Raw genomic sequence first — 25129 nt, forward strand, 5'->3', positions numbered from 1 at the left:
ATATTCAGTGGCAGAAACGGTTTCCATAGATTGTAATCCACAGGAACCAGATTGGTATGCCTTATGGTTTTTCTCAACCTCATTCCGCTAAATCAAATGAGTAATTTAATGAATGACTTTCTCACAACGAGACTGCCCAAGCTGGAGAGGAAGACCGTGAAATTTTCTTAAACTCAAAAAACCTTTCTTCATGAGCACAAAATCCTGAACTCACTGAGAAAAGCTTATACTTAAATCCTAGTGTGAGATCAAGCATTTGGGTGTTGCTCTTTGCCTCTTCTTGGGCAAGAGAAGGAGTTTTTTCACATAACTGATCCTGAGGTTGTGTTTACATAAAGATGACCAGGATAATGTCCCTTAATGACTTAGATTTGGGCTGATGTGATGATGGCATTGTCCTTTTTGAGTTAATATGGCCTTGGGCGCCATTCCTGTGTTACAATCTGAACACTCAACTCATAGTCAGCAACACTAAACTCAGAAAAGTGGGATGCATAAGATGGACTGGATCTTTTCGGACAGTTCGGCTCATTGAACTGGTTCAAAAAGCAGATTCATCGGTTCCTGATGCCATCAGACAATAATGTCACTATGCCTCTCTTTTCTAACAAAGTAATAAAGTAATTTGTGTCAAGACATATTGAAACATTCAAATAAAAAGTTATTGCACATATTGCTGATTATTCATTCACTTAAGTTAAAGTTAAAATAAACCAGCCTTTTAAACTCTTCGATTTCGCTTAACTCAAAAAATAATCTGCAAGCACAATAAACTGTAGTGAAAATTATTTACATCTCTCGACAGAATGTTTTAAATTTTAATTTTAAAGATAACTTCACTTCCAGAACAAAAATTTACAGATAATGTACTCACCCCCCTTGTCATCCAAGATGTTCATGTCTTTCTTTCTTCAGTCTATAAGAAAATATGTTTCTTGAGGAAAACATTTCAGGAATCATCTCCATATAATGGACTTTAATGGCGCCCCCGATTTTGAACTTCCAAAATGCAGTTTAAATGTAGCTTCAAATGGCTCTAAACAATCCAGCCAAATGCGTATCTTGTCAGTGTCTGTGTGAACAGTTAGGGTATGTCGAAAAACTCCCATCTCGCTTTCTTCCCCAACTTTAAAATCATCCTACATCGCTGCAGAAGTACAGATCCAGTGTTTACAAAGTAAACATGTGAACAAGATTAAATGCCCTTTACAAAAAAAGATAACAGCAAAGTAGGACGATTTTGAATTTGAAGAAAACGAGATGAGAGTTTTTTAACATATCAATCAATTTCGACATATCATCAATTTGTTTAGAAAATGACCAATCGTTTCACTAGATAAGACCCTTCTTCCTTGGCTGGGACTGTTTAGAGACATTTGAAGCTGCATTTAAACTGTACAAATTTGGGGGCACCATTGAAGTCCACTATATGGAGATAATTATCCTGAAATTAACATGAACATCTTGGATGACAAGGGGTGAGTAAATTATCTGTAAATTTTTGTTTTGGAAGTGAATTTCTTATTTAATAACATGTTAATTTATAACAGTAATCATAATAAGCATATTTCCAGTACGTGCCTCAGGCTTGCCCAGTATCGTCAACTCACTCATGAGAAACATCGCTCTGTAAATCTTTGGAAAACTTCGACAGTTGGTTTAACTGGCTCATTTGTTTTTTTTTGAGTACTCGGTAACTCTCTGCAAACTTCGACAGTTGGTCGAACCAGCTCATTCCGTTCTTTTTGAGTAGGACGTGCTTCGTCGGCTGTGCGTCCTGCGTCATCAACCCAGAACTAATGTTCGATTCATACATACAAAAAAATAAAAAATAAAAAATGCTGCTGGGGTGTAAAAATAAATAAATTAGTGCTCTTTAAGTGTGGGATTCTTTTGTGACATCAAAAACTCATAATTCCAAGGCATTTGAATAATGTGCAAAATATAAAAAACCTTTATTCACATGGCTTTAAAGTTTTAAAAACAACTAATTCAGATCAATTTTGTGAACCGACTCGACCCATTGCTTCCTGAGAATCAGCTTAAAAGAACGATTCATTCAAGAACCGAACATCACTAGTCTGTATATCTATTGATCTGTCCGTTTGTTTACATGAAACAAGGAAACACAGAAAACAATTCTTGAATGTAAAGACGGGTGCGTAGGTGAAGCATAACTACATTTGAATTAATGTGAAAGAAACAATGTGTCAGTCACTCAGATGCAATATCATGTCATACACAGTAGTTTAAACATTTATACTTTCTCATTTCTAAAATCAAATGTGTGAGTACTGCTTTGCAAACCTTATGAAAGAATAGCTTGGGAGAACATATGGATGAAATCAACTTATTATTTACCATTGGTCAGTACAAGCCAAAGTTTTGTCATCCTCATTGCATACAAAGAAAACCAAAAACCTCTAATTGTGACTTTAACCCATAAGTAAATGATAAATCAAAGTACAATTAGAAGACCCTTCACAAATGAGTCCAGTTTAGCATATCTTTAATAAATGTCATATGTATACAAATACACTGCACAAAAATATTATTTACATTACAGTTTTAAATTCAGCTTATCTGCCATGTGGCGACATATCCTAAAGTAACAGCACTGTAAACAAAATGAACTGCATTGTACACTCATACATAAGGACAAGTAGCAATACAAACTATGAAAAGAAAAAGATAAGCCCTTGAATCTGATTAGTTTCTCAGTATCCAGTATAGGTCCAAATTATCATTTTCCAACTTCAAATTAATCATAACCTCATAACAATCAGACTTATCTCAGGCTCAGTTAATTAATCACAGTCAATACTATTCCTCAACCTCATTTCTCCCTTAATTAAAATTAGGTTGTGCGCTTAATTTGGAGATTTCTGACTGGAGTATAAAACGCAAATCAGCGAGTGCGTCATATTTGTGAATATGCTGTGATCATCGCTTGTTTTTATGTATGAAACGAACTAACCTAACCTAACATTCATGCATTGATTGATTTATAAATTAATCATTTATTGATAAAGAATGCAAGTAATTAAACTTCATCCATTTATTTATTTTACCCTGTTATCTAAACACTCAAGTGTTAATTCACGCTAAAATATGAAAACATAAAGGCTCAAACTTCTGGCTCAGACATTTCTGAGCAGTTTTGTATTGTAGCACATATATTAAGTCACTTTGGATAAAAGCATCTGCTAAATGAATACGGGTAAATCTATCATCTTTCTTTTTGCCTTATATTGGTATAATTTGATAATATTTTAAATGAAACTAGTCACTGGTTTTGTGTAATGTGATTGGGTAACCTGGCATACATTACAATACTGTACATCCTATATAAAAAGCCAGATGAGCCATATACATTAAGTTTTCTGTAGAATAATATAGTTTTTTTTTTCCCTCTCCATTTAAAGCTATGGAAAAATGCAAGGCTGAGACCTCAGGAAACAAACGCAATCGACCACCCGCTCTCCTATTACTTTGTGCCTGTATGCCGAACAGGCCGGTGCTGATTCGGTTAACTAGGTCACTCGCACCCTCAATCTTAATTCACCGAGCAGAACTTTGATTTCTGGCAGCTCAACAAGGCCCCCACAGAAACAGGCTCATTCAATCTCTGGCTGTTTCCAGGCACCTGTTCAGAGGTGAATGCGTGCAGCTGAGGATTGGATTAGCTGGCTTATTCTTGCTCAAAGTGCCTGAATCAAATCAATCAGAGCCCTTTCCTTCCCTGCTCCTCATCTGGGACTTCCTCGAAGTTGCAGGAGATGAAAGACTTGCTGCCTGTTCTCTGGCTATTTCTAACAAAACACCACAACACCTTGTGATGGACCTCAGAATTTGGCGAGAGAGTGTCTTAGGGGATATTTAAACACTTTCCGGTGTACGGTTATATTCTATACTTTATTCTTATGCTCTTTACTTCAGCATTAATGTGTGGTAGAAGAAAGGAAATGAATGAAAAGGTGCTGCATGTTACGAAACTGCTTACTACTCATGCACGCTACACAACAAATTTAGCATGGAGTAGACAGACATTTTAACAGGCAGTGAGGCTGACAGGATCCGTCCCAGACTAGAGTTATTCCACATGATCTGGTTCCCCAGCAATCAGCCGGAAGTGCAGGAGCGGGTCAAGTTCTTTGGGTTGATATTTCCAGGTTTACGCATTGCTGAATTAACTCAATTGGATACAACAAAGTTCATCGACCTGTTTACGAAAACATCACAATGCAACATCCTGTTAGCATCAAAGACAGCAATGGAAGGGGAAAATAAAGATGAAGCGAATGAGGAAAGAAAAAGCTTATTTTATTCCAGTTTAAAGTACATCTCCAGAACTACCACTCCATTAGATAATGATGTAGCAACAGAAACATTTTCCTCTCAAACACACTATTGAATAAAACAGAAAATAAATTAATATAATGCTGAACACAATAACTTCAACCAGCTACTTCTTGGCACAATGTACTGTATAATTTGCATACATATACTGGCAATGGTATAAATATACTCGATGGTCTTTTTCATCATAAGTCGCATTTGTCTGGGGGGAAAATAAATAAATAAATAAATAAATAAATATGTACCTTCCGCACAACACATTTGTAAAAGTGCAAAAAAACCTTACAGTACATGTGGCAGCAGATACACCTACTGATGACATTTTGACAAATATTTCAACATGCTTGTATGCATTTGAGAGTACACATAAAAAAAGTAATGCCGAATGTACGCAAAAAGAGACCACATGTATTTCCAAAGACATGAGTTGTGCCCAAGCTTCCATGTTCTTTAACAGTGTTGCTCATGGCATGGCAATGCTACCTTCGCATGAAATATTCAGTACTCTTCGGACTCAAACATCAGTTTTTTTAGTTGCTTGACCGAGGTGCTTTATAATGACAAAACAAAAGGCACAGCCTTAGTCTTTTATCAAATCCATATCACATCCGACAAATTTTCGCTATATTATTTCAGATAAGAGCATCACCCTATGTTTCGCACTCCGTGCCAGCCCTTTAATATCTGGGATCGATAATACAGTATGTTTCATTTCTGTAATGTCTCATCTCTCTCACTTTCGTGCACGTTTATTAGATCTTATTGCTATTGATCTGAAACTTTTCATGTGCCAATTCTTTACATCTGTTTCCTTTTCCCATTTCATTGACGGAACACAAACACATCATTGTTACAGTGGATATAAATAGTGGTGAACGTTTCCAAGTCTCCCTGGCCTCACTGTCAGCTGATGTTATTGTGAGGACGTGACATGCTCACCCCTGTTGTGCCTCCAGTCCACTAGGGGCAGTGTGGAAAATCGTTTCATGACGATAATCACTTTTGGCTCTCTGCTGCTTGCTTTGAAATGTATTCAGCTTCTTACACAGTCACCTCTGTCTTACTGTTGGTTACAAAGTAGGGTTGCGTGGGTAGGTAATGATGACTGCGGGCAGTGTGTAGCTCATTAATCTGCTCTACCGTGCACATCTTCCTTGGGCCGTAGGTTTTGCGTCGACCTGCAGTCTCTGCGGCCTCCCAGCTCCTCAGCATGCCGGGGTTTGCGATGGTGTTGGAGCTGTAGGCCATTGCGGGATGGGCCACGGTGGGTTTAATGCTCTTGGGCTTCTGTCCATTTTGTTTGAGGCACGGGACCTCTGTGACGTAGGAAGCCGTGGGCTCCACATGCTCCATTCTGACTGGATGAAGTGGCAGGGTTCCCTTAGCCGCCAACTCGACCAAGTGGCGGTGCTGCTTGTTGAGGAAATCACCGTTGGCTTTGGCAGCTGATGGCATGATAGAGAGGAAGAGTGAGGGTAAGTTGAGATATCATGAAAAATCAAATTTTGTTTCAGATAAAAGAGGTTGATATATACTGTATCTGACAAAAAAAAGTAGAAATTAAAATGGTGCAAAAATGACAAGTCATTGGAATGTATGGAGAAAAAAACAAATGAAAAAATGAAACAGGACTGTTTTGGTGCTACAAAACTAAGTAAAGGCGGATGCTGTGACCAAAAAATGATCTGATTTTTCATCGTTTGTTGGTTGGATGGAGGCAAATCTAAATGTGATCATGTGATCAAATTTTCGAGTATTTAGTAGGTCTCTTGTTTAAATGGAAAATCGAAATCACTGTATACTCTATACTTGTTTTTTAAATAAAAAATGACCCTCTAGTACTAGCATTTTCTGTTGTTTTTTATATTGTATCTGCTTGTTTTTTGTTTTATTTATTCTAAAAAACTTGACCGTCTAACAGTATTCTCTATTCTTTTTTTTATTCTATCGACATGTCTACTTTTTTAATAAAAAATAACCCTCTAGCACTGGCGTTTTCTGTTCTTTTTCTATTCTATCTACTTGTTTTCTTTTTATTTATTCTAAAAAAACCTTGAGCATCTAACAGCATTCTCTATTGTTTTTTTATTCTATCTACTTTTTTTATTTATTTATTTTATTTTATTTTATTTTTTATAAAAATTACCCCCAAGCACTAGCATTTTCTGTTCTTTTTATATTCTATCTACTTGTTTTCTTTTTATTTATTCAAAAAAAAAAAAAACTTGACCCTCTAACACTAGCATTCTCTATTCTTTTTCTATTCTATCTACTTGTTTTTTAAAATAAAAAATGACTCTTTAGCACTAAATTGTTTTGTTCTTTTTCTATTCTGTCTACTTGCTATGTGTACTGTGTTAGACTCACCAGGATTTGTCATAGCACTTACATATTGTTGCTCTTTTGTTGGTTTGATTGCTTCTATTGTCCTCATTTGTAAAGTCGCTTTGGTTAAAAATATCTGCTAAATGACTAAATTTAAATATTAAAATAATTAAAGCTGCAAGCAGCATTGAAAGAGCCCTCATGCCTGGGCTCGCCACCACCCAGTGGCTTTAGGAAAACAGCGAATGGTGGGCAATGTGCATTGTGCAAGTGGTATAGAAAGGATTTTGTCAAAGTCATTTATATTAACTTCCTGCTGCCAGCTGGTGGCGCTATGACTATAACTGAATATTGGCATGTAAATGTCTTCAGGCCAGCACTTTTATCAAACATATGAAGTTTGGTGGAGATTGAACATGGTATATTTTAATTAGTGCAAAGCATGACCTATCCTGTTGCCAACAGGTGGTGCTAAATATAATATCTATAATAAATATAACTGCTAATTCAGGCTGAAAAATTTGAAGTTTGGTGCAGATTGTACATGGCATGTTTCAGTTACTATAAAACAGGTAATTTCTTGTTGCCAGCGGGTGGCGCTATGATTATAACAGAATATTGGCCTTCAGATGTGTCCAGGCCTGGAATCTTATCGAACGTGTGAAGTTTGGGACAGATCGGACATTTTATGAAGTTACAATAACTTCTATTCCCATGGTGAAACATTGAAATTTGTCACACCGCCATGGACACGCTCTTTAACGCAAACTCAAGATTTCTCAATTTAACATCGCAAAGGCCTTTAGATTAGACTGACCAAATATGTGACCCTGGACCACAAAACCAGTCATAAGTAGCACAGGTATATTTGTAGCAGTAGCCAACAATACACTGTATGGGTCATAATTATAGATTTTCCTTATTTCTAATTAAAGATCATATTTGATGAAGATATTTTGTAAATTTCCTACCATAAATATATCAAAACATAATAAGTAATGTGCATTGCTAAGAACTTAATTTGGACAACTTTAAACTTGATTTTCTCAATATTTAGATTTTTTGCACCCTCAGATTCCAGATATTCAAATAGTTGTATCTCAGCCAAATATTGTCCTATTCTAACAAACCATACATTATTGGAATGCAATTTATTCAGCTTTCAGATGATGTATAAATCTCAATTTAAAAAAATTGAACCTTATGACTGGTTTTGTGGTCCAGGGTCACATATAATGTCATTAAATCTCTGTGAGGAGTTTGCTACAGTGTAAAATATGTCACTTCCTGTTGCCAGCAGGTGGCGCTATGGCTAAATATGGTCATTGGCATGTGTTCAGGACAGGATTCTTATCAAACATGTGAATTTTGGTGCAGATCAGACATTGTTTGCCTAAATTATTACAACGTCACAAGGGGCTTTAGATTACACTGACCAAATTTGGTCTTGATCTGTTTAAATCTCTAGGAGAAGTTGGTTTAAATATAATGCCTGAAAATACGGCACAAAACTTTCATAGAAAATTCAAAATAACAGACTTCCTGTTGGTATTCGGACCTCGTACCAGGGAACTTTTTTGTTTACTTTACTGGTGTTACATGTGTCTACCGAATTTCATACATGTATGTGAAACATAGCTCGAGGGACACTCTGTTGAAATTTCATAGGTGGTGCTATTGAGCCATTTTGCCACACCCACTTCTGAAATCCATCAGATGAAAATTTTCACCACTTTTGGCATGTGTGCAAAGTTTCGTGAGATTTCAAGCATGTTTAGGCCTTAAAAAAATGCAATTTATTTTGGACAAGAAGAAGAATCTTAGCAATTCCAACAGGGTCCTTGTATCATCGGGGCTCAGGCCCTAAATAAATAAATCAAATATATGCAATATTTACAACATATTGGGCATAATCATCCAGCTGGTACACAGTTCACTAGTAAGGTCAGTGACCCACTTTGACCCATTACAGAAACATTAGCAACCGAACGAATTTAGCACAAAAAAGCAGTTAAGGTTTTCAATCTGTGGTCAGTTTAAGTTCAGCCTGTCATGTTCCTTTGGGAGATGTGTTCTTTTTTACGTGGTGATTCATGTTTATAAGGGAATCATTACTCTTAGAGTACCAGGCATCCTAGTGTGACTTCCTCAGTCTGCTTTTGATGGTTGGCTGCTTTGACGACCTTGAAGATAAACTTTTCACGCTTAAAATGAGTTTGGTCTGCGATGTGATAATAAATCATATTTATCGCTCGTCTGCCCCTGTGGGAGAAAACGAAGACGTCATGCACGGTGGACATTTTTCCACCGTTGCGCCGTTTCCCGTATCAGATACACGGATCATCACGACAGACGGGTGAATCAATTACAGTGCTCAACAGTGCACATCCTTAAGAGCCATAATCAAGATGAATCGTGGTTTTGTAACTAGTGCCCCCAGACAGAGTTCAAAGATCTGTCGGCTCGCAACTCCGTGACTCCACGCATAGAGTTAGTGTCATCGGGATCTCAAAGGGTTTTGGTGGGAAGATATTCTGGTACAGGCCTTTATTAGAAGCTTTGCTTCTCTGTCGGGTAGAAATCCAATTCTGTGACCTTAGAGATGTATTTGGGGAGTGAAAGCGATGTATTGATTTGCAGAATTGGGACTTATCAGCTCTAACAATTCTGTACCTTTGGGAATTTTCATGGAGGAGGCAATTAAATAAGAAAAATAACTATGACGCTACAGGGTCAGTTTTTTCTCTGTTCGATGATCTCATATGGTATATGTCATCCATGATGAGGTGAAATTAGAACATTTTGGTAGGGGTCGAGGCTTGAAGTTACTTCACAGTATAAATAACATGCGTTAGTTCGATTCTCTTCAGGTGTCATGTCACAGAGAAATCCTTGAGTAAGCTATTAGGTAAACAATAGTAGCAACATACCATGGTTAAACCATGGGATTATATTTATGCTTTTTTTATGCATTTACGCAAACCATTTAATTAATAGCAACTTTAACACAGGGTTATCCACCTGTTTCCAGGGGGCACTACTGTAAAAAAGAACTTTGGTACAACTTCCTGTGATGCAGTGGAAGTAGTATACCAAGTTGCAAACCTTTATGAGAGATGGTGCTCAGGGACAACATGTGCTGTTCGAAGTTGTTCGATTATTTCAGGAAAATTAAATATTTGCCATACGCAATTCATATATGTGTACATTATTCTTCTATTACAACATAGATATTTGTACTGCCATTTAATGCCACAATTTAATGGGTAAATTAGTTTATCAAAGACAGAAATTCAGCAAACAAACACACTCTTTTATTTTTGCATGTAACATGAGTCGATCTATAGAATGTGTGGTGAATGTTTTGTCCGACGGAGTTTCTTTCACAGGCTTTTGGCTGCTTTATTTTTTTACTAACCACCAGATAACACTGTTTTCGACACTCAGAGCTTTAAATCTTTACCCGAAACAGTCAGAAGAAATTCTCAGTGCTTCACGAGGCTTCATTTGCCCATCACTACTGTCAACTGTTGAATGAATGAGTGTCACGTCCCGCTTGTTTACTTCGAGGCGGAAGACACCCCTTTCAGTAGTGTATATATACAGCATACACTACTGTTCAAAATTTTGTAATCAGTATGATTTTATTTTTTAAATAAATTAATCTTTTTAGTCAGCAATGACACATAAAATTGATCAAAATGGTAGTACTTTTAATATTTGTAATATTTTTTATAATGTTAAAAATATATCTATTTCAAATAAATGTTGTTCTTTTGAACCTTCTATTCACCAGAGTATTTTGGAAAAAAAAACAAAAAAAAAACACCATGGTTTCCACAAAACTATTAAGCAGTGCAACTTTTAATAATAAGAAATATTTTTGAGAACCAAATCATAATACTAGAATGACTTCTAAAGGATCATGTGACACTAAATACTGGACAACGGCTTTTGAAAAGTACATTTTTAAATTGTATTCATATATAAAACAGTTATATTTTTGTATATATCAGTTATACAGATATATATATATATATATATATATATATATATATATATATTACAAAAATGAGATATATATATATATACAAAAATGAGATAATGATACTGAGTGAATGCTCCTGACACATATACGTCCATTTAATACTTTTACTTCAAACTCGCTAAATCCCAGCCTCAGCCCAATCAGAAGTACCAGCAGTTACATAGAAACCTATACAAAATGGCCAGAAAGAAATGTTGATTTTAGAAATATGTCAGATGGATTCATTTGCATCTGAACTCTTCATATATATATCAGTTTTGTGCGGTGGTGTTCTGAAATGAGAAGGCAAAGTCCTCAATTTTTCAAACGTAAAATGTAAAAAAAGCAAATGTAAATTCATGTCCAGTCAATTTTTCAGAAAAATAAAGAAAAACAATTTTATGTTTTTACATTAACATTCTGTTTTGAACTTGTGTTCAGCTATTCTTTTTAATAGTTAAATATTTTTACATTTTTTTTTCCAAATCATCAGTCATCAAATCTCAGTAAATATTAATCACAGACACAAAGATTTACTTCAAAATTCACCAGGCTGATTACTCACTAAAAACTCCCACAGAGTGTTTTCGGGAAATTCCAAATCATATTTTGACTTAACAAAGTGATTATATCTATTGTTTACTTACTTTTTTTTAAATTATTCCTCCCATTAATGGCATTATATTGTTCATTTAGACTGACAAACACAACAGACAGAATTTGCATGAACCAGTCACAGCCGAACATAACCAACCATATCCAATCATATCGCAATGGAAGCATTGTCTTCTGTCACGTGACTTTTCCCCCATTCATTCTCAAGTACCCCCCACCAAACCCACCACATGCTTTAGGGGGTCTGGCAAGAGAGTCAGACAGACTTCCACTGTAATTTTACCTATAGTCTCACAGTTGGACAATGTTTCTTTAGAAGAACAAGTTTTAATGTTACATTTTGTAATATCACTGTTATTTTATTTTTGTTCTACACAATTTTTTTCTCATCCAATATTTTGAGGAGACACTACCTCCCTTGAGAAAACCCCTGATATATATATATATATATACATTAAGAGTTCAGATGCAAAAGCCTCTAAATCCTACTTCTAATTGAGCTGAGGCTGGAATTTATCAAGTTTGAAGTACAAGTATTTGATGGACATATAATATGTGTCAGGAGCATTCACTCAGTATCATTATCTCATTTTTGACCGAGATGGCTTTTAGCTGGTTTTGCATCTGAACTATATATATATATATACACAGAGAGAGAGAGAAGAAAGAGAATTTTGCTAAACTTCCAAGTAAATAATGCAAGTCAACTGGAATGAAGAACAGATCCAGTGATAAAACAGCTCTCAAATCCTCTTATTCTGGGATTCATTAATCATTTGTAAAATATTCTGCGGTAAATGCTATGTTCAATAAGAGGAATAATTTATGAGTTTTGCACAGGAAAGATCCACACGAGAGTGTAACACTGACATGCTAGAAAATGATCCTTACCCACAGCCTTCAGTGAGGCGTATTTGTTGTGCTCTTTTGCCGTTTGCTGTTGCTCATAGACATGGGACAGCTGGCTGAGGGCTGGATACGGGTGCGTTTGCATCATGTTGTTTATCTGGCCGCCTTCTGCAAACAAAACAAAATATTGTTAAAGGGTTGCATCATTATTTTGTCTTAATTCACAGCATTTTATTAGTCATCCCTACTAATATGTCTCGCTTACCGATGACTAACGTCACGATTCAGTTGCCGCTAATAACAAAAGAGAAACAGACATCTAAAGGCTCTGAAAGTTTCTGTACATACAGTAGGTCACAGACAGACGGAAAAAGAATCAGACCGAACGCATCCGATAACGAGCTGTTTGATGTGTGTGTGCGGCTAGTGTCACAGCCCGGTCCAATCTGCCTCCTGTGAAGTGACAGTCAAAGAATGAGCGATGGTATGTATATACAACCGGTCCCATTGATTTCCTCCCTTGACTTCCTCTGGTTCATAGAGATGAATTGTCAGCGGTGAATGACGATCAAAGAGGTGTAACCTGCGTGGCAGAGCTGTCAGCGCAGAGCTCCTGTTGTGACTAATTAATCACTTAGCCCTGCAGCAGGGTTGCTGACACACGTCTGTACTGAGCGCCGTGCAGTGAGTCATACCACACCAGACATCGCACAGATTACTGCTCAACAGAGCTTCAGAAACTACTGTACACGCATTAGCGCTTAGTGTGCTTGTTTTCTCTAATGTTTTTGTCAAATAATAACAGATTATTTTTCTTTGTTTTGCTAAAGCGTGTTGAAAACGTTGTTTATTTGCTAATAGCACATCATTATTTTCAGTTACGTAATGTTCAAAATCGGATGACTCGGGGAAACAGACACTGAACGCTTTGAGTGCACAAACTCACACTGTGCAAACTTCAGATGAAAACCTTGACTTATGTACACTGTTCAAAAGTTTAGGCTCAGTAAGATTTTTGGAATAAAATTAATACTTTTATTCAGAATGGTTTGCTATCACAGGAATAAATTACATTTTAAAAAAATAATATTTAATAATATAAAATATTTACTGTATTAAAGAAATTTAACCTTGGTGAGCATAAGAGACTTCTTTCAAAATCATGAAAGAAGAGTTTACAGAGCCTAAACTTTTTTAATTAGGGGAACTTTTTGTGCCCTTACTTACAACTTTGAAGTTTTCATTCTGACTTTTTAATTACATTTTCTGAACTGTTTTTATTTATTCATTTTATTATTCCTCTAAAAAAGTAATATTTTCATGAATGTATATATAACATACTGTATTTCCACACTGTAAAAAGTTTTTACTAGTTTCAACTTAAAAACTTAAGTTCAGCAGCTGCCTTAAAATTTTAAGTTAAATCAACTTAAAAGTACAAGTCATTTAAACGTATTTTATTGTAGTGAGTTGAAATCACTCAAATTTTAAGGCAGCTGCTGAACTTAAGTTTTTAAGTTGAAACTGGAGAACATTTTTACGGTTTTCAGTCTGGTTCTCATGAGAGCACCGGGAAATTTGGTTTGGTGGTCACAATAATTATATAATTATAATTTATATAATTATAATTTAATTTATGTTATATTTTATTATTATTATATAATATAATTAATAATAGTAATAATAATATTTTTGCACTTTAGTTATTTAGTTTTATATATCTATATCTATCTATCTATCTATCTATCTATCTATCTATCTATCTATATATATATATATATAAAGTGTGATTAAAAAAATAATAAAAAAATGTGTAAAAAACATGTAATTATTTTATAGCACACTTTTAAAAAATGCTAAAAAGTAAGTACTTTTTTATATTAATTGTGCATTATTTTCAAACATAAATCAGCAAGCTTGCAAATTCAGCAAAATCTCACAGCCAATTTGTAAGTATTTTACAAGGTGGCTAATTTATACAAATTCGTACAACTTCATTGATATGATTTTGTACGATTTCTGTGACTGTTAAGTTTAGGGGTGAGGTTAAGTGTGGTCCTTCATACAAATTCCCAAGAATTTGCCACCTCGTAAAATATGTATGATTTTTATGTGGGTTTTGCCCACACAAAAGTCTTAATTGGACGCTGTTGCTAATAATATTTGATCAATATTTCATCTTTAACAGGCAAAGGGCAAAGGTCAGTAAGACATTATTAAGTGGGCTGAGTGTCCTCCACAAGGTCCTCAGATCTGTGACCTCTTCCGTGACTGTAAGTGATGAGATGAACACATAATAGTGCAACTGGTGACCCATAGCACACCAAGTATGTATTTCAAGTTTGGCGAGGTCCAAAAACCAAATAAACTCCACAAAGCCTGAAGAAGCTCATATACAATAATAAAGACATAAACACCTCTTTTTTAAAGAACATTTGTTGGTTTTATGGGCCAAAACGTTCCTGTTAACCATACATGCTGTTCATTTTGTACACCACAGATTTTGCGGCCTACTCTTTTGAAAATTTGACAGAAGTAGCAGATAAGTGGGAGTGATCCCATGCTTGGTTCTATTCAATTTCCTGGGTATCTTAGTGTTTGTTTTGTTTTGTGTAAGAAGCTGACTCATCTCCACTGGGAGAACTTCCTCCCAAGTGTTTGGTTGCAAATTGCCTTTACACCATCTTTCTCCTTGTGCTATCGCTCTCGTCATGGCAACACAAGCGTTCGTGCTCTGTTTGCAGTGCATGCAGCCAGCCTCTTGTATGGTTTCCACCACCCACGTGCTAAGCAAGCTCAGTGTTTGCAACTGATGGACCTTCGGTGTTTGTTCTCATGTTGTTAAATACCCCATCTCCACTAGCCCGCTGAACAAGGAAACATTAACACGCATTAATTAGCAATTGTTATCTGCCACTGAAGAGAAAGATGGTTTTGCTGGGATCACATCCAACTTTGCAATTAGCGAACTGCAGCATGATGGGCCAGATTTAAATACAGTTGTGTAATCGGCCTATCACTTCCTACAGTGGGTAATACCTGTCATGTGGATAATAATACAAACCTGTAGGGGCGATTCTACACTAGTGGGCTCAGCCTCCGACCTGAGCATGAGCTCAAGTAGCTCAGAGGAACCTTTCTTTCTCTTGAAGTCTGAGAGGTTGCAAGTATGAATCTTGCTCAACAACATGACAATATGTCAGTCAGTGTTTATGGGAGTATTTGTTCGTATTTTATTTTTATTTTCTGTGGCACATCACTAACAGCTGTGTGTGGGGAGCTGTGTGATGTCACCTATATATCCAGGTCTGCTTTGACTAGAGGGAAAGGTGCTGGTGTAAAGTTTCATCCTGAGGAAACGATTCAGTGAAATGACAGCTTACAGCAGTTTCCGCAGTGTTTTCAGCAGATCTGAACAGAGATCATAGATTTTTGTAAGTGGTGACAGCTGAGTTTGTCAGAGTTTTTGAGTGAGGTAATGAGTTAAAAGAATAAATATAGTCTAGCTATACATAGCTGCCTGTTATATTTATGTAGTAGAAATATATGCATGTATATAAATAATGTGGGTGTATCAGTTCCAGTGATGGGAATAACGGCGTTATAAATAAACGGCGTTACTAACGGCGTTATTTTTTCAGTAACGAGTAATCAAACGAATTACTGTTTCCTACGTTACAACGCCGTTACCATTACTGCCAATAAAATACGGCGTTACTATCATTTATTATAATATTATTATAATTTTATTTTTCAGTTCATCTTAATGGATGCGCAGCGTACCTGTATTTGACGAGCTGTAAACTCAAGTGTGAAGGCACACGACTAGCCGTCACTTTGTCTCACACACCCAAAGAAAGATACAGAGCGACAGAGTCTTATACCATGCAGAACTGACGCGCTACGTGTAAACGATATTCTTTGTTGTATTTTCTTCTCAAAACAACGGAGCTCCTTTGGAATACTTCAGCTTTAAAGAACTTCTGGTTTCTCCGGTAGTAGGCGGAACTAATGTGCAAACAGCAATCTCATTGGCTGGCGCTCACCTATTATTGTCCCTGTTTTGATTACAGCAAATCAGTTAGAGCGAACGCAGACAACGTGATTAATATTCATGAACCCAACAGCTCATTAAACCTTAGTGTGTTTAATATTGTTATTAATAGTAGAATTCGTGGTAGTAACAAGACGTTCATAGAAACACTAAATTACAAACCATATCACCACCAGTCCTAAGTTCAGTCAACATGACAAACATGCATTCATACATGGTTATTCTAATTACTAAAGTTCTAATGGCTAAAGTTGAATGCTAATTATAATTATAATATTATATCAGATATTTAATATTAGTCTGGTGAGTAAACTAAAAATGTAATTAATTTCATTAAAATTTCATTCATTTAACATATTTAATATTGGAGTCATCCAAGTTATTTAATATATTTAATATAGTTACTTTCCCTGGTAATTAGTTACTTTTATAATGATGTAACTCTGTTACTAACTCAGTTACTATTTGTGAGAAGTAACTAGTAACTATAACTAATTACTTTTCAAAGTAACATTTCCAACACTGCCCACAACAACATTAAAATAGTGTAGATTATTGTACAATGTTTTATATTTATTTTATAGTTATATTAAATTAGATTTTTTTTTAAGTAATGCAATAGTTACTTTGCCTGGTAATTAGTTACTTTTATAATGATGTAACTCTGTTACTAACTCAGTTACTATTTGTGAGAAGTAACTAGTAACTATAACTAATTACTTTTCAAAGTAACATTTCCAACACTGCCCACAACAACATTAAAATAGTGTAGATTATTGTACAATGTTTTATATTTATTTTATAGTTATATTAAATTAGATTTTTTTTTAAGTAATGCAATAGTTACTTTGCCTGGTAATTAGTTACTTTTATAATGATGTAACTCAGTTACTAACTCAGTTACTATTTGTGAGAAGTAACTATTAACTATAACTAATTACTTTTTTAACCCTTTCACGCGTACGATCACACCAGTGTGATCATTCTTGGCTGGTCCCTGGAGCGTACGATCACACCGGTGTGATTCGAACGTTCAGCGCGTCACGTGATCAGCTGCTGAATTCAAATCTGCTTTGGCGGTTTGGCTGGCGCGGAGCCAGATCGGACGCGCTGAGCGCTTGTCATATTATCGCAACTATTCCGTGTTTTCAACCATATAATGCTTATTTTAGGTTCCAGCCATTTACATACACATAGGTCCTAGTAAAACAATGCATTTATAGTAAGCAAAATACACGCCGATGTCTATGGCAGCGGCAATAATGATCCTTACAAATGTTATCTGACGACATGTTTTATTGATATCATATACACATTGTGTAGGTAACTATAAAGTTTACTCTGCTCTTCTCCAAGCTCACCAGAGACTTACTTTAATGTTTTTCCGGGAGGTGAGGATGAATTTGCGTTTTGTAAATCCCACAGCTTGATTCAGCGCGAACTAACATGGCGGCGCCCATCACTCGGCATGGATCAACTAACACGCTCATTATAAAAGTGTTTAAACCTCCAAATACATTTACTTGCACATATTTCAGAATCGGAATATCAGATATTTCATAATACAGTGAGCACGTTTGTGAATATTAATAATAAAAAGGGAAAAACTATATAAAAGTGATACATGTGTCATACAGCGCTATTGTGGCTGCGTTGTGTCAGGTGACAAACACGACGCGTCGCCATGGAAACAATAAGGCCATACATTCTAAATAACGGTCACCTGAAAAAAACTCACTCTGGGGGATCAGCTAGAATATTTTAAACTCACGTGTGAAAGGGTTAAAGGTACGTGCCCAACACTGATCAGTTCCCAAAAATAAGAATAGTGCACTGTCCTTGGAGAGTATTTATAAATGCATAATTACATTTTGTATAATGTCTAGCTTTTACAAATTTACGTAACATTTCAAAACAATGAGATTTTAGAAACAAAGCTGTTTAAAAGGGTCATCGGCTGCAAGTTTATATGATTCTTCAGAGTCTTAATGAAAAGTCTATAACATTCCTTGGTTAAAATTTCTCAATGGTACTGTAAAACAACACCCTTTTTACCTCTGCATACAGCAATCTGTTTTGTTGCATGTCTCTTTAAATGCTAATGAGCTCTGATCACTCCGCCCCTCTTCTGTGGGGTGTCCCCATGGTGACAACACTATCCCGGGCTGTTGTTTCACAGTACAAAATGAAACTAAAGAGACAGAACAACAACAACAAAATAGCAGAGACTGCAACAACAACAGACGCTCACATTGACAATTGCTTGTGAGCGAGAAGGTTTGAGACAGCTCAGCCTTGGTTTCAAAAGAGTTCAAAGCTATTTGTTATAAGTCCAAACTTATCTGGACATGGATGAAGCTTTCTAGAGTGCATGCGCCAACTGCCCACGTTCACGCACAACATCAAATAGAGTATACTTTGAAAGGGTACGTGTTCAACTATAAACATACGCTAGTGTACATGTACAAAAACAAAGTATTTCTTCTTTAGGTGAAGCTGGATCACAAATAATTTGTGCAAACATAGACACATTAATGTAGATCGGGAGGTTGTCGGGAGTAAATGTGATCCTGGGCCACAAAACCAGTCTTAAGTCACTGGGGAATATTTGTAGTAATAGCCAAAAATACATTGTATGGGTCAAAATTATTGATTTTTATGCCAAAAATCATTAGGATATTAAGTAAAGATCATGTGCCATGAATTCCTCAATTGCTTAGGAGACATTCTTGTTTAAGTCCCTGCTCAGGCATAAAAACAATGGCAGACAGTTCACAGCTTACTCAGGGCAGGTCTAAGGTAAGACGGCAATGTCAATCAATAGTCATGGGAGCGGCCTTGATCTGTGTGACTTCACCCAGCCAAGAAGCTGAGAATGGCCTGATTTGTGAAAGGGGATATTATTTAGAGAGATTAAAAAAATACCACTGGGTGGATTTTTATCATTATAGGGTGGTTGTGTACACACACTGCCAACATACATTTATGTTCAAACAACATGTAAAAGTGAATTTTGCATTCGGTGACCTCTTTAAAGAAAACATAATGTTTACATAGATCTTGTAGAATCTACAAAATGTTAATAATTTTACCAAAATAACAGATGTTTACATATAATAATATAGCTGAATGTACACAGATAACCCCATTCAAAGGTTACCCATCTGTTACTTGGATGTACTTTGGCTGTTTTGGCAGTTAAACTACCTACTGTTCTTCAGAAAATCTTCCAGATCCTGTTCAGTCTTTGGTTGTCCAGCATCTTCTGCATATCTGAACCCTTTCCAGCACAGACTGCATGATTTTAAATATCTTTTCACACTGAGAACAATTGAGGGACACAGCTATTACAAAAAGATGCAAACATTTACTGATGTTCAAGAAGACAACACTATGCACTGTGCATTAAGAGCTGGGGGGTGAAAACTATTGAACAGGATGAATGTGTGCAATTTTGTTCTGTAAAATTGTCTGTGTAATTTACTATTTCATTATGACTGCATTTCAAAAGCTAAGTATAGTAGATACATGTTTCCAAGAAGATAAATTAAGTACAGTTCACCCTGATCATGGTATACAAAAAGGTTTCAGTCCCCAGCTCTCAAAGCATCATGTTGCTTTATTTGAGCATCAGTGAATGTTTGCACCTTTTGTTAACAACAGATGTGTGTGTGAAGTTTTAAATTGGTTCATTTGTATAAATTTAGCTGTTGTTTTGTCTTGTGGACTTTATGTAAACATCTGTTATGCAAAATAGCTTATAAAGCGCAGTACTAAATAAAAAGCAACATGCAAATTTTTCAACCCTTCTTACTTTCTTAAACATTTTTCAGTGTAAACTTATGACCACAACTATACTCTGTTTATTACATTTATTTTGCAATTTTACTGACTTTGTTAACTTGACCAGTACTATTTAGCACTATTAATAACACCCATTCAAACAGACAGATAACAGAAGAGGTAGAATAGAAATATAAGCCGCTCAGAAAAAGTTAGGTCACAAATATTTTTTCAATGTGAGAAGAGGGCACAAGCCTGTGAAACTGCTGCGGATGAGCGATAGAGAAGCAGGCTGTGTGTATGAAAGCTGTTTGCTTCTATCAGGATCCGCTATTGTGCTCTAAATGGGCTGGCCTGAGGATAGCAGAAAGGTTGCTTTCTTTAAAAATGAGGTCAAAGTGCACTTGATCAGAAAGGTTTGCTTTTAGTTTTCGACCCATTGCCTTCTGTGTACAGCTACTCCACATTGCATGACACATGACAAGAGGAAAATGATAATGTGTAATTTTTATACACTACTGGTCAAAAATTTGGAATAATTCAGATTTGTTTTAGGACTGTCAAACAATTAATCGCGATTAATCGCATGCAAAATAAAAGTTTGAATTTGTCTAATATATATGTGTGTGTACTGTGTGTAATTATTATGCATATATAAATACACACAAATTAATGTATATATTTAAGAGAAATATGTTATCTATGTACAAAATATTTTTAGTTATATAATATATATAAATTCTAAAATATAAAAATAATGATAAATACATATACTTGTAAATATTTCTTAAATATATACATGAATGTGTTTGTATTTATATACACATAATAAAACACACAGTACACACATATATATATTAAGCAACTTTCATTTTGTATGCGATTAATCGTTTAACAGCCCTATTTTTTTAAAATGTCAATGAATTTCATTAAAAAAAAATCACTTATACAAAGTCACTCATACTTACCAAGGCTGCATTTGTTGAAAAAAAAAAAAAAAAGTACAGCGTTACTGTGAAATGTTATTGCAATTTAAATAAATCATTTTCTTTCTGAAAAATGTATATATTTTTTAATATTATGGCAAGGCTGAATTTTCATCAGCAATTACTCCAATCTCCAGTAAAAGTATCACAGTTTCCCCAAATATTTGGCGGCAAAAACCTCTTAACAACAATAAGAACCATTATTAATAATTGAGCACCAATAATAATTAATAACTAAGCACCAAATCAGCATATTACAAAGATTTCTGAAGATCATGTGACACTGAAGACTGGAGAAATTTCTGCTGAAAATTCAGCTCTGCAATCACATGAATAAATGACATTTTAAATTATATTAGAATGGAAAACAGTTCAGTTTTTTTTACAACATTTGCAATATTTGCAAATAAATGGAGCATTGGGGAGTATAAAAGACTTTAAAAACTTTAAAAGTGTATACACTGATATGGTTCCACATGACCATGACTGAAGGTTTAAGAGGAGCGTCAGCACTGCTAACTAATATCAAACGGGTAAACACTAATAAAGGGTAAGACAACAATACAATATACACTATAAGCCATGTTAAATATCCATAAATGTGCCAACACTTTTAGAGAGTGTGAGATTGGACTGGTTGGTGTTATAAACACTGATGTCCTCATTATCCACTCCATATGTTTATTTGTTCACTAGTGCTCATTAGACATGCATGATGCTGCCTCTCACGAGAAAGCGCCACAGAAATCCACACAGAGTCATTACCAACAACCTACAAATGTCACTGTATTGTAGCATTTCAAACTGCCTGAAAGTCAGACAAAAGATGAAGCATGATATATTTCAGATCCATGGAGCTGATATGAAAAAGAGTGTGAATTAAAAATGAGAACCCGGCAGACACTTAAAATGAGAAAAGCATGTGCAAATCTGATTGTGAAAATAACACGGGGTTCAACGCTGAGGATTTTTTAGTTCAGATTTTTACCTGCAAACCCATTATAAAACATGAAAAATAGTAGCAATTTATAAGTATATAAAAATATATATCCATGTAAAATAGATAAAAATTATGAAACTCTGTCAGTTATAAATTCATAAATAAATTTTTGGAGGGAAATTATGCTTTTGTATTCAAGGCATTCTAAATAATGCTTCCAAGATGTATTGTTCAGCCTTGACATAACTGCTTTCATACTGATATAGTGGATTAAATTAAAAAGTACAACTTGACATTAGTGGAAACATTAGAAAATGGGAATTAAAAGTGCATTATTATTCTGTGAAAGTAATTCAAATCTATTTAAATGAAAACAAAAGAATAAAACAACTCGTTTTGCAACTTACTTAAAAAAAAAAAAAAAAAATATTCCAATATGTTTCAGTGCACCTAACCCATGAAAAGATCATTTTTTAACGAAGATAAATGAATATATGCCTCTATAAACATCTGACTAGATTAAAAACAGCCAACTGATCATTCTGATGGATGCTATGAGAGAAACAACATCACGTTTTGTCTTTACACATGTTCAATGGACGTAGGTTCCAAAGATAATCTATTACAGGTTCAACTCCTTGTATTATGTAAGGAAAGATCCAGGCACTGCCTGAACACTGCTGATAGTCTAAATGCTCCACTGAGTCAGATAAAAAACCACCCAAATATCATTCAGCTAACTAAATCCCCTTGAAAAGCAATCGTCTTTTTCGTACGAATGCAGAGGTTTGCAGAACAGCGCTTGCCTCTGTCATGTCACCCTGTCTCGTTCCAGCACCCTAGTTAATACTTTATTGAGCTGAAAAAGAGGTTTTTATTAGATGTAGCACCTTAAGTTATGCATGGGTGTTTTCCTTCACGTATCTGGGTCAGCAGCCTCTTGTGTGTCTAAAACAGCAGATAAACACTGCCAGACTTTACACTGCTGGACAGTGCCATTATAATAGGCCAGTGGATATTAAAGAAAATGATTACACTTTCCTCTGACAGCTTCTACTACGCAATTTCTGATGAGAAAAGTCTAAATTGCTCTGCTATCCAGGAAACACTTGAATCAAGAGGATAGCCATCAACTGAATGGGACAGCAGACGCGTTGTATATGTGCCCTACATTCACTGCAGCTGCTGATTTGTAAAATATCACCAGTTTGATTGGAGAGATCCATCAGTCCTTGGTAAACGCATGATGGATGGACTTGATCACCCTTCCACTTTTGATTTGGGGTTTTGTGATAAAGGGCGATTTTAAATGCGTCGCACAGTAATAGGGGATCTCTCTCTCTTTTGTGGACTGTGTTACCTTGTTGATTTTAATGACGTGGCACTGAAGGACATTTTTCGGGTGGGTTTGAATGATCCCATTCGTTCGTGGCTACCTGGGGGAAAGACTCATTGGTCACTGGAGAGATATATTGATCATGCCCTGCTATTAAGTGGATCCACATTTACTGTGGGGGTTGCGGACGAGGGACCCCGCAATCCCGCAGTAACCACCACACCACAACCAGCTCACGTCACATCAAACAAACCAGAGACCGTTCACACCACAACCTTCATGTCTGGTATTGTCACCATCGTGCAAGAACCCCCTCAAACCAAGTCTGCTAGCGTCACGTCTGCCAAGCTACAGCCTGTTCACTCCACATCTGCCAGACCACAACCGGTTCACGTCATGCCTGCCAAGCCAAAGCCTGCTCGGGCCACATCCACCAAGCCAAAGCCTGTTCACGTCATGCCTGCAAAGCCAAAGCCTGCTCACGCCATGCCTGCCGCTCCAGGGCCTGCTCACGCCATGCCTGCCGCTCCAGGGCCTGCTCACGCCATGCCTGCCGCTCCAGGGCCTGCTCACGCCATTCCTGCCTGTCCGGAGTCTGCACCTGTCATGGCTACCCTCCTACAACCAGCTCACAAGATGGCTGCTATCTCCAAGCCAGTCCACAAGATGGCCGCCGTCCCAGAGCCAGTCCACAAGATGGCCGCCTTCCCAGAGCCAGTCCACAAGAGGGCCGCCGTCCCAGAGCTAGGCCACAAGATGGCCGCCATCCCAGAGCCAGTCCACAAGATGGCCGCCTTCCCCAAGCCAGTTCACAAGATGGCTGCCATCCCAGAGCCACTCCACAAGATAATCGCTGTCTCCAAGCCACGCCTTATGATGGCACGCGTACTGGACTCACCCCTAATGGCTGTATGGGCAGCTAAAATGACAGCTACTGTTCCTGTACCAAGTCAAGCTGCAGAACCAAGTCAAGCTGCAGAACCAAGTCAAGCTGCAGAACCAAGTCAAGCTACAGTTGCTGCTCCAGGGTCAAAAGCTTCCAAGTCCAGTCAGGCTTCCAAGTCAAGTCCAGTTCCAGGGTCCGGCCAAGCTACAGAGTCCGGCCAAGCTACAGAGTCCGGCCAAGCTACAGAGCCCGGCCAAGCTACAGAGCCCGGTCAAGCTACAGAGCCCGGTCACGCAACAGAGTCAAGTCAAGCAACAGAGTCAAGTCAAGCAACAGAGTCAAGCAAGGCCACAGCTGTTCCCCATGAACCAAGCCAAGTCACAGCTGTGTTCCACGAGCCAAGCCAAGATACAGCTGTTGTTCTCCATGAGTCAAGCAAGGACACAGTTGTTCCCCATGAGTCAAGCCAAGTCACAGCTGTTCCCCACGAGTCAAGCCAAGTCACAGCTGTGCCCCACGAGTCAAGCCAAGTTATAGCTGTCATTCCTGAGCCAAGCCATGTCGTTCCTGAGCCAAGCCATGTCGTTCCTGAGCCAAGCCATGTCGTTCCTGAGCCAAGCCATGTTGTTCCTGAGCCAAGCCATGTTGTTCCTGAGTCAAGTTACGTTGCAGCTGTGTTTCCCGAGTCAAGTCAAGTTTCCAAGTCAAGTCAAGTTGCAGCTGCGTCCCCTGAGTCAAGTCAAGTTTCCAAGTCAAGTCAAGTTACAGCTGCGTTCCCTGAGTCAAGTCATAAAACTGTTATTCTACCAGAATCTCACCAGGTCCCCTCTGACCTTCTCAAGCCACCTCACGTATCAGCTGACCCCGCAGAGCCCACGCTCCCAAGCCACGCAGAGCCCACGCTCCCAAGCCACGCAGAGCCCACGCTCCCAAGCCACGCAGAGCCCACGCTCCCAAGCCACAAGCCCA

General features: G+C 36.9%; 1 protein-coding gene across 1 annotated transcript in view; it reads right to left on the minus strand.

The window, feature by feature from the left end:
- Positions 1-2492: 2492 nt before the first annotated feature.
- shisa9a (shisa family member 9a) overlaps positions 2493-25129 on the minus strand; it is a 44357-nt gene continuing 21720 nt past the window's right edge. The window contains exons 3-4 of the mRNA XM_051123899.1: positions 12218-12343; positions 2493-5804 (exon numbers count right to left, since the gene is read on the minus strand). Coding sequence (XP_050979856.1) covers positions 5401-5804; positions 12218-12343 — 530 coding nt within the window. The 3' untranslated portion in view covers positions 2493-5400. The remainder of the gene's footprint in view (positions 5805-12217; positions 12344-25129) is intronic.

The sequence above is a fragment of the Labeo rohita genome, chromosome 12 (genome assembly GCF_022985175.1).
Source record: "Labeo rohita strain BAU-BD-2019 chromosome 12, IGBB_LRoh.1.0, whole genome shotgun sequence".
NCBI classification, from domain to species: domain Eukaryota; kingdom Metazoa; phylum Chordata; class Actinopteri; order Cypriniformes; family Cyprinidae; genus Labeo; species Labeo rohita.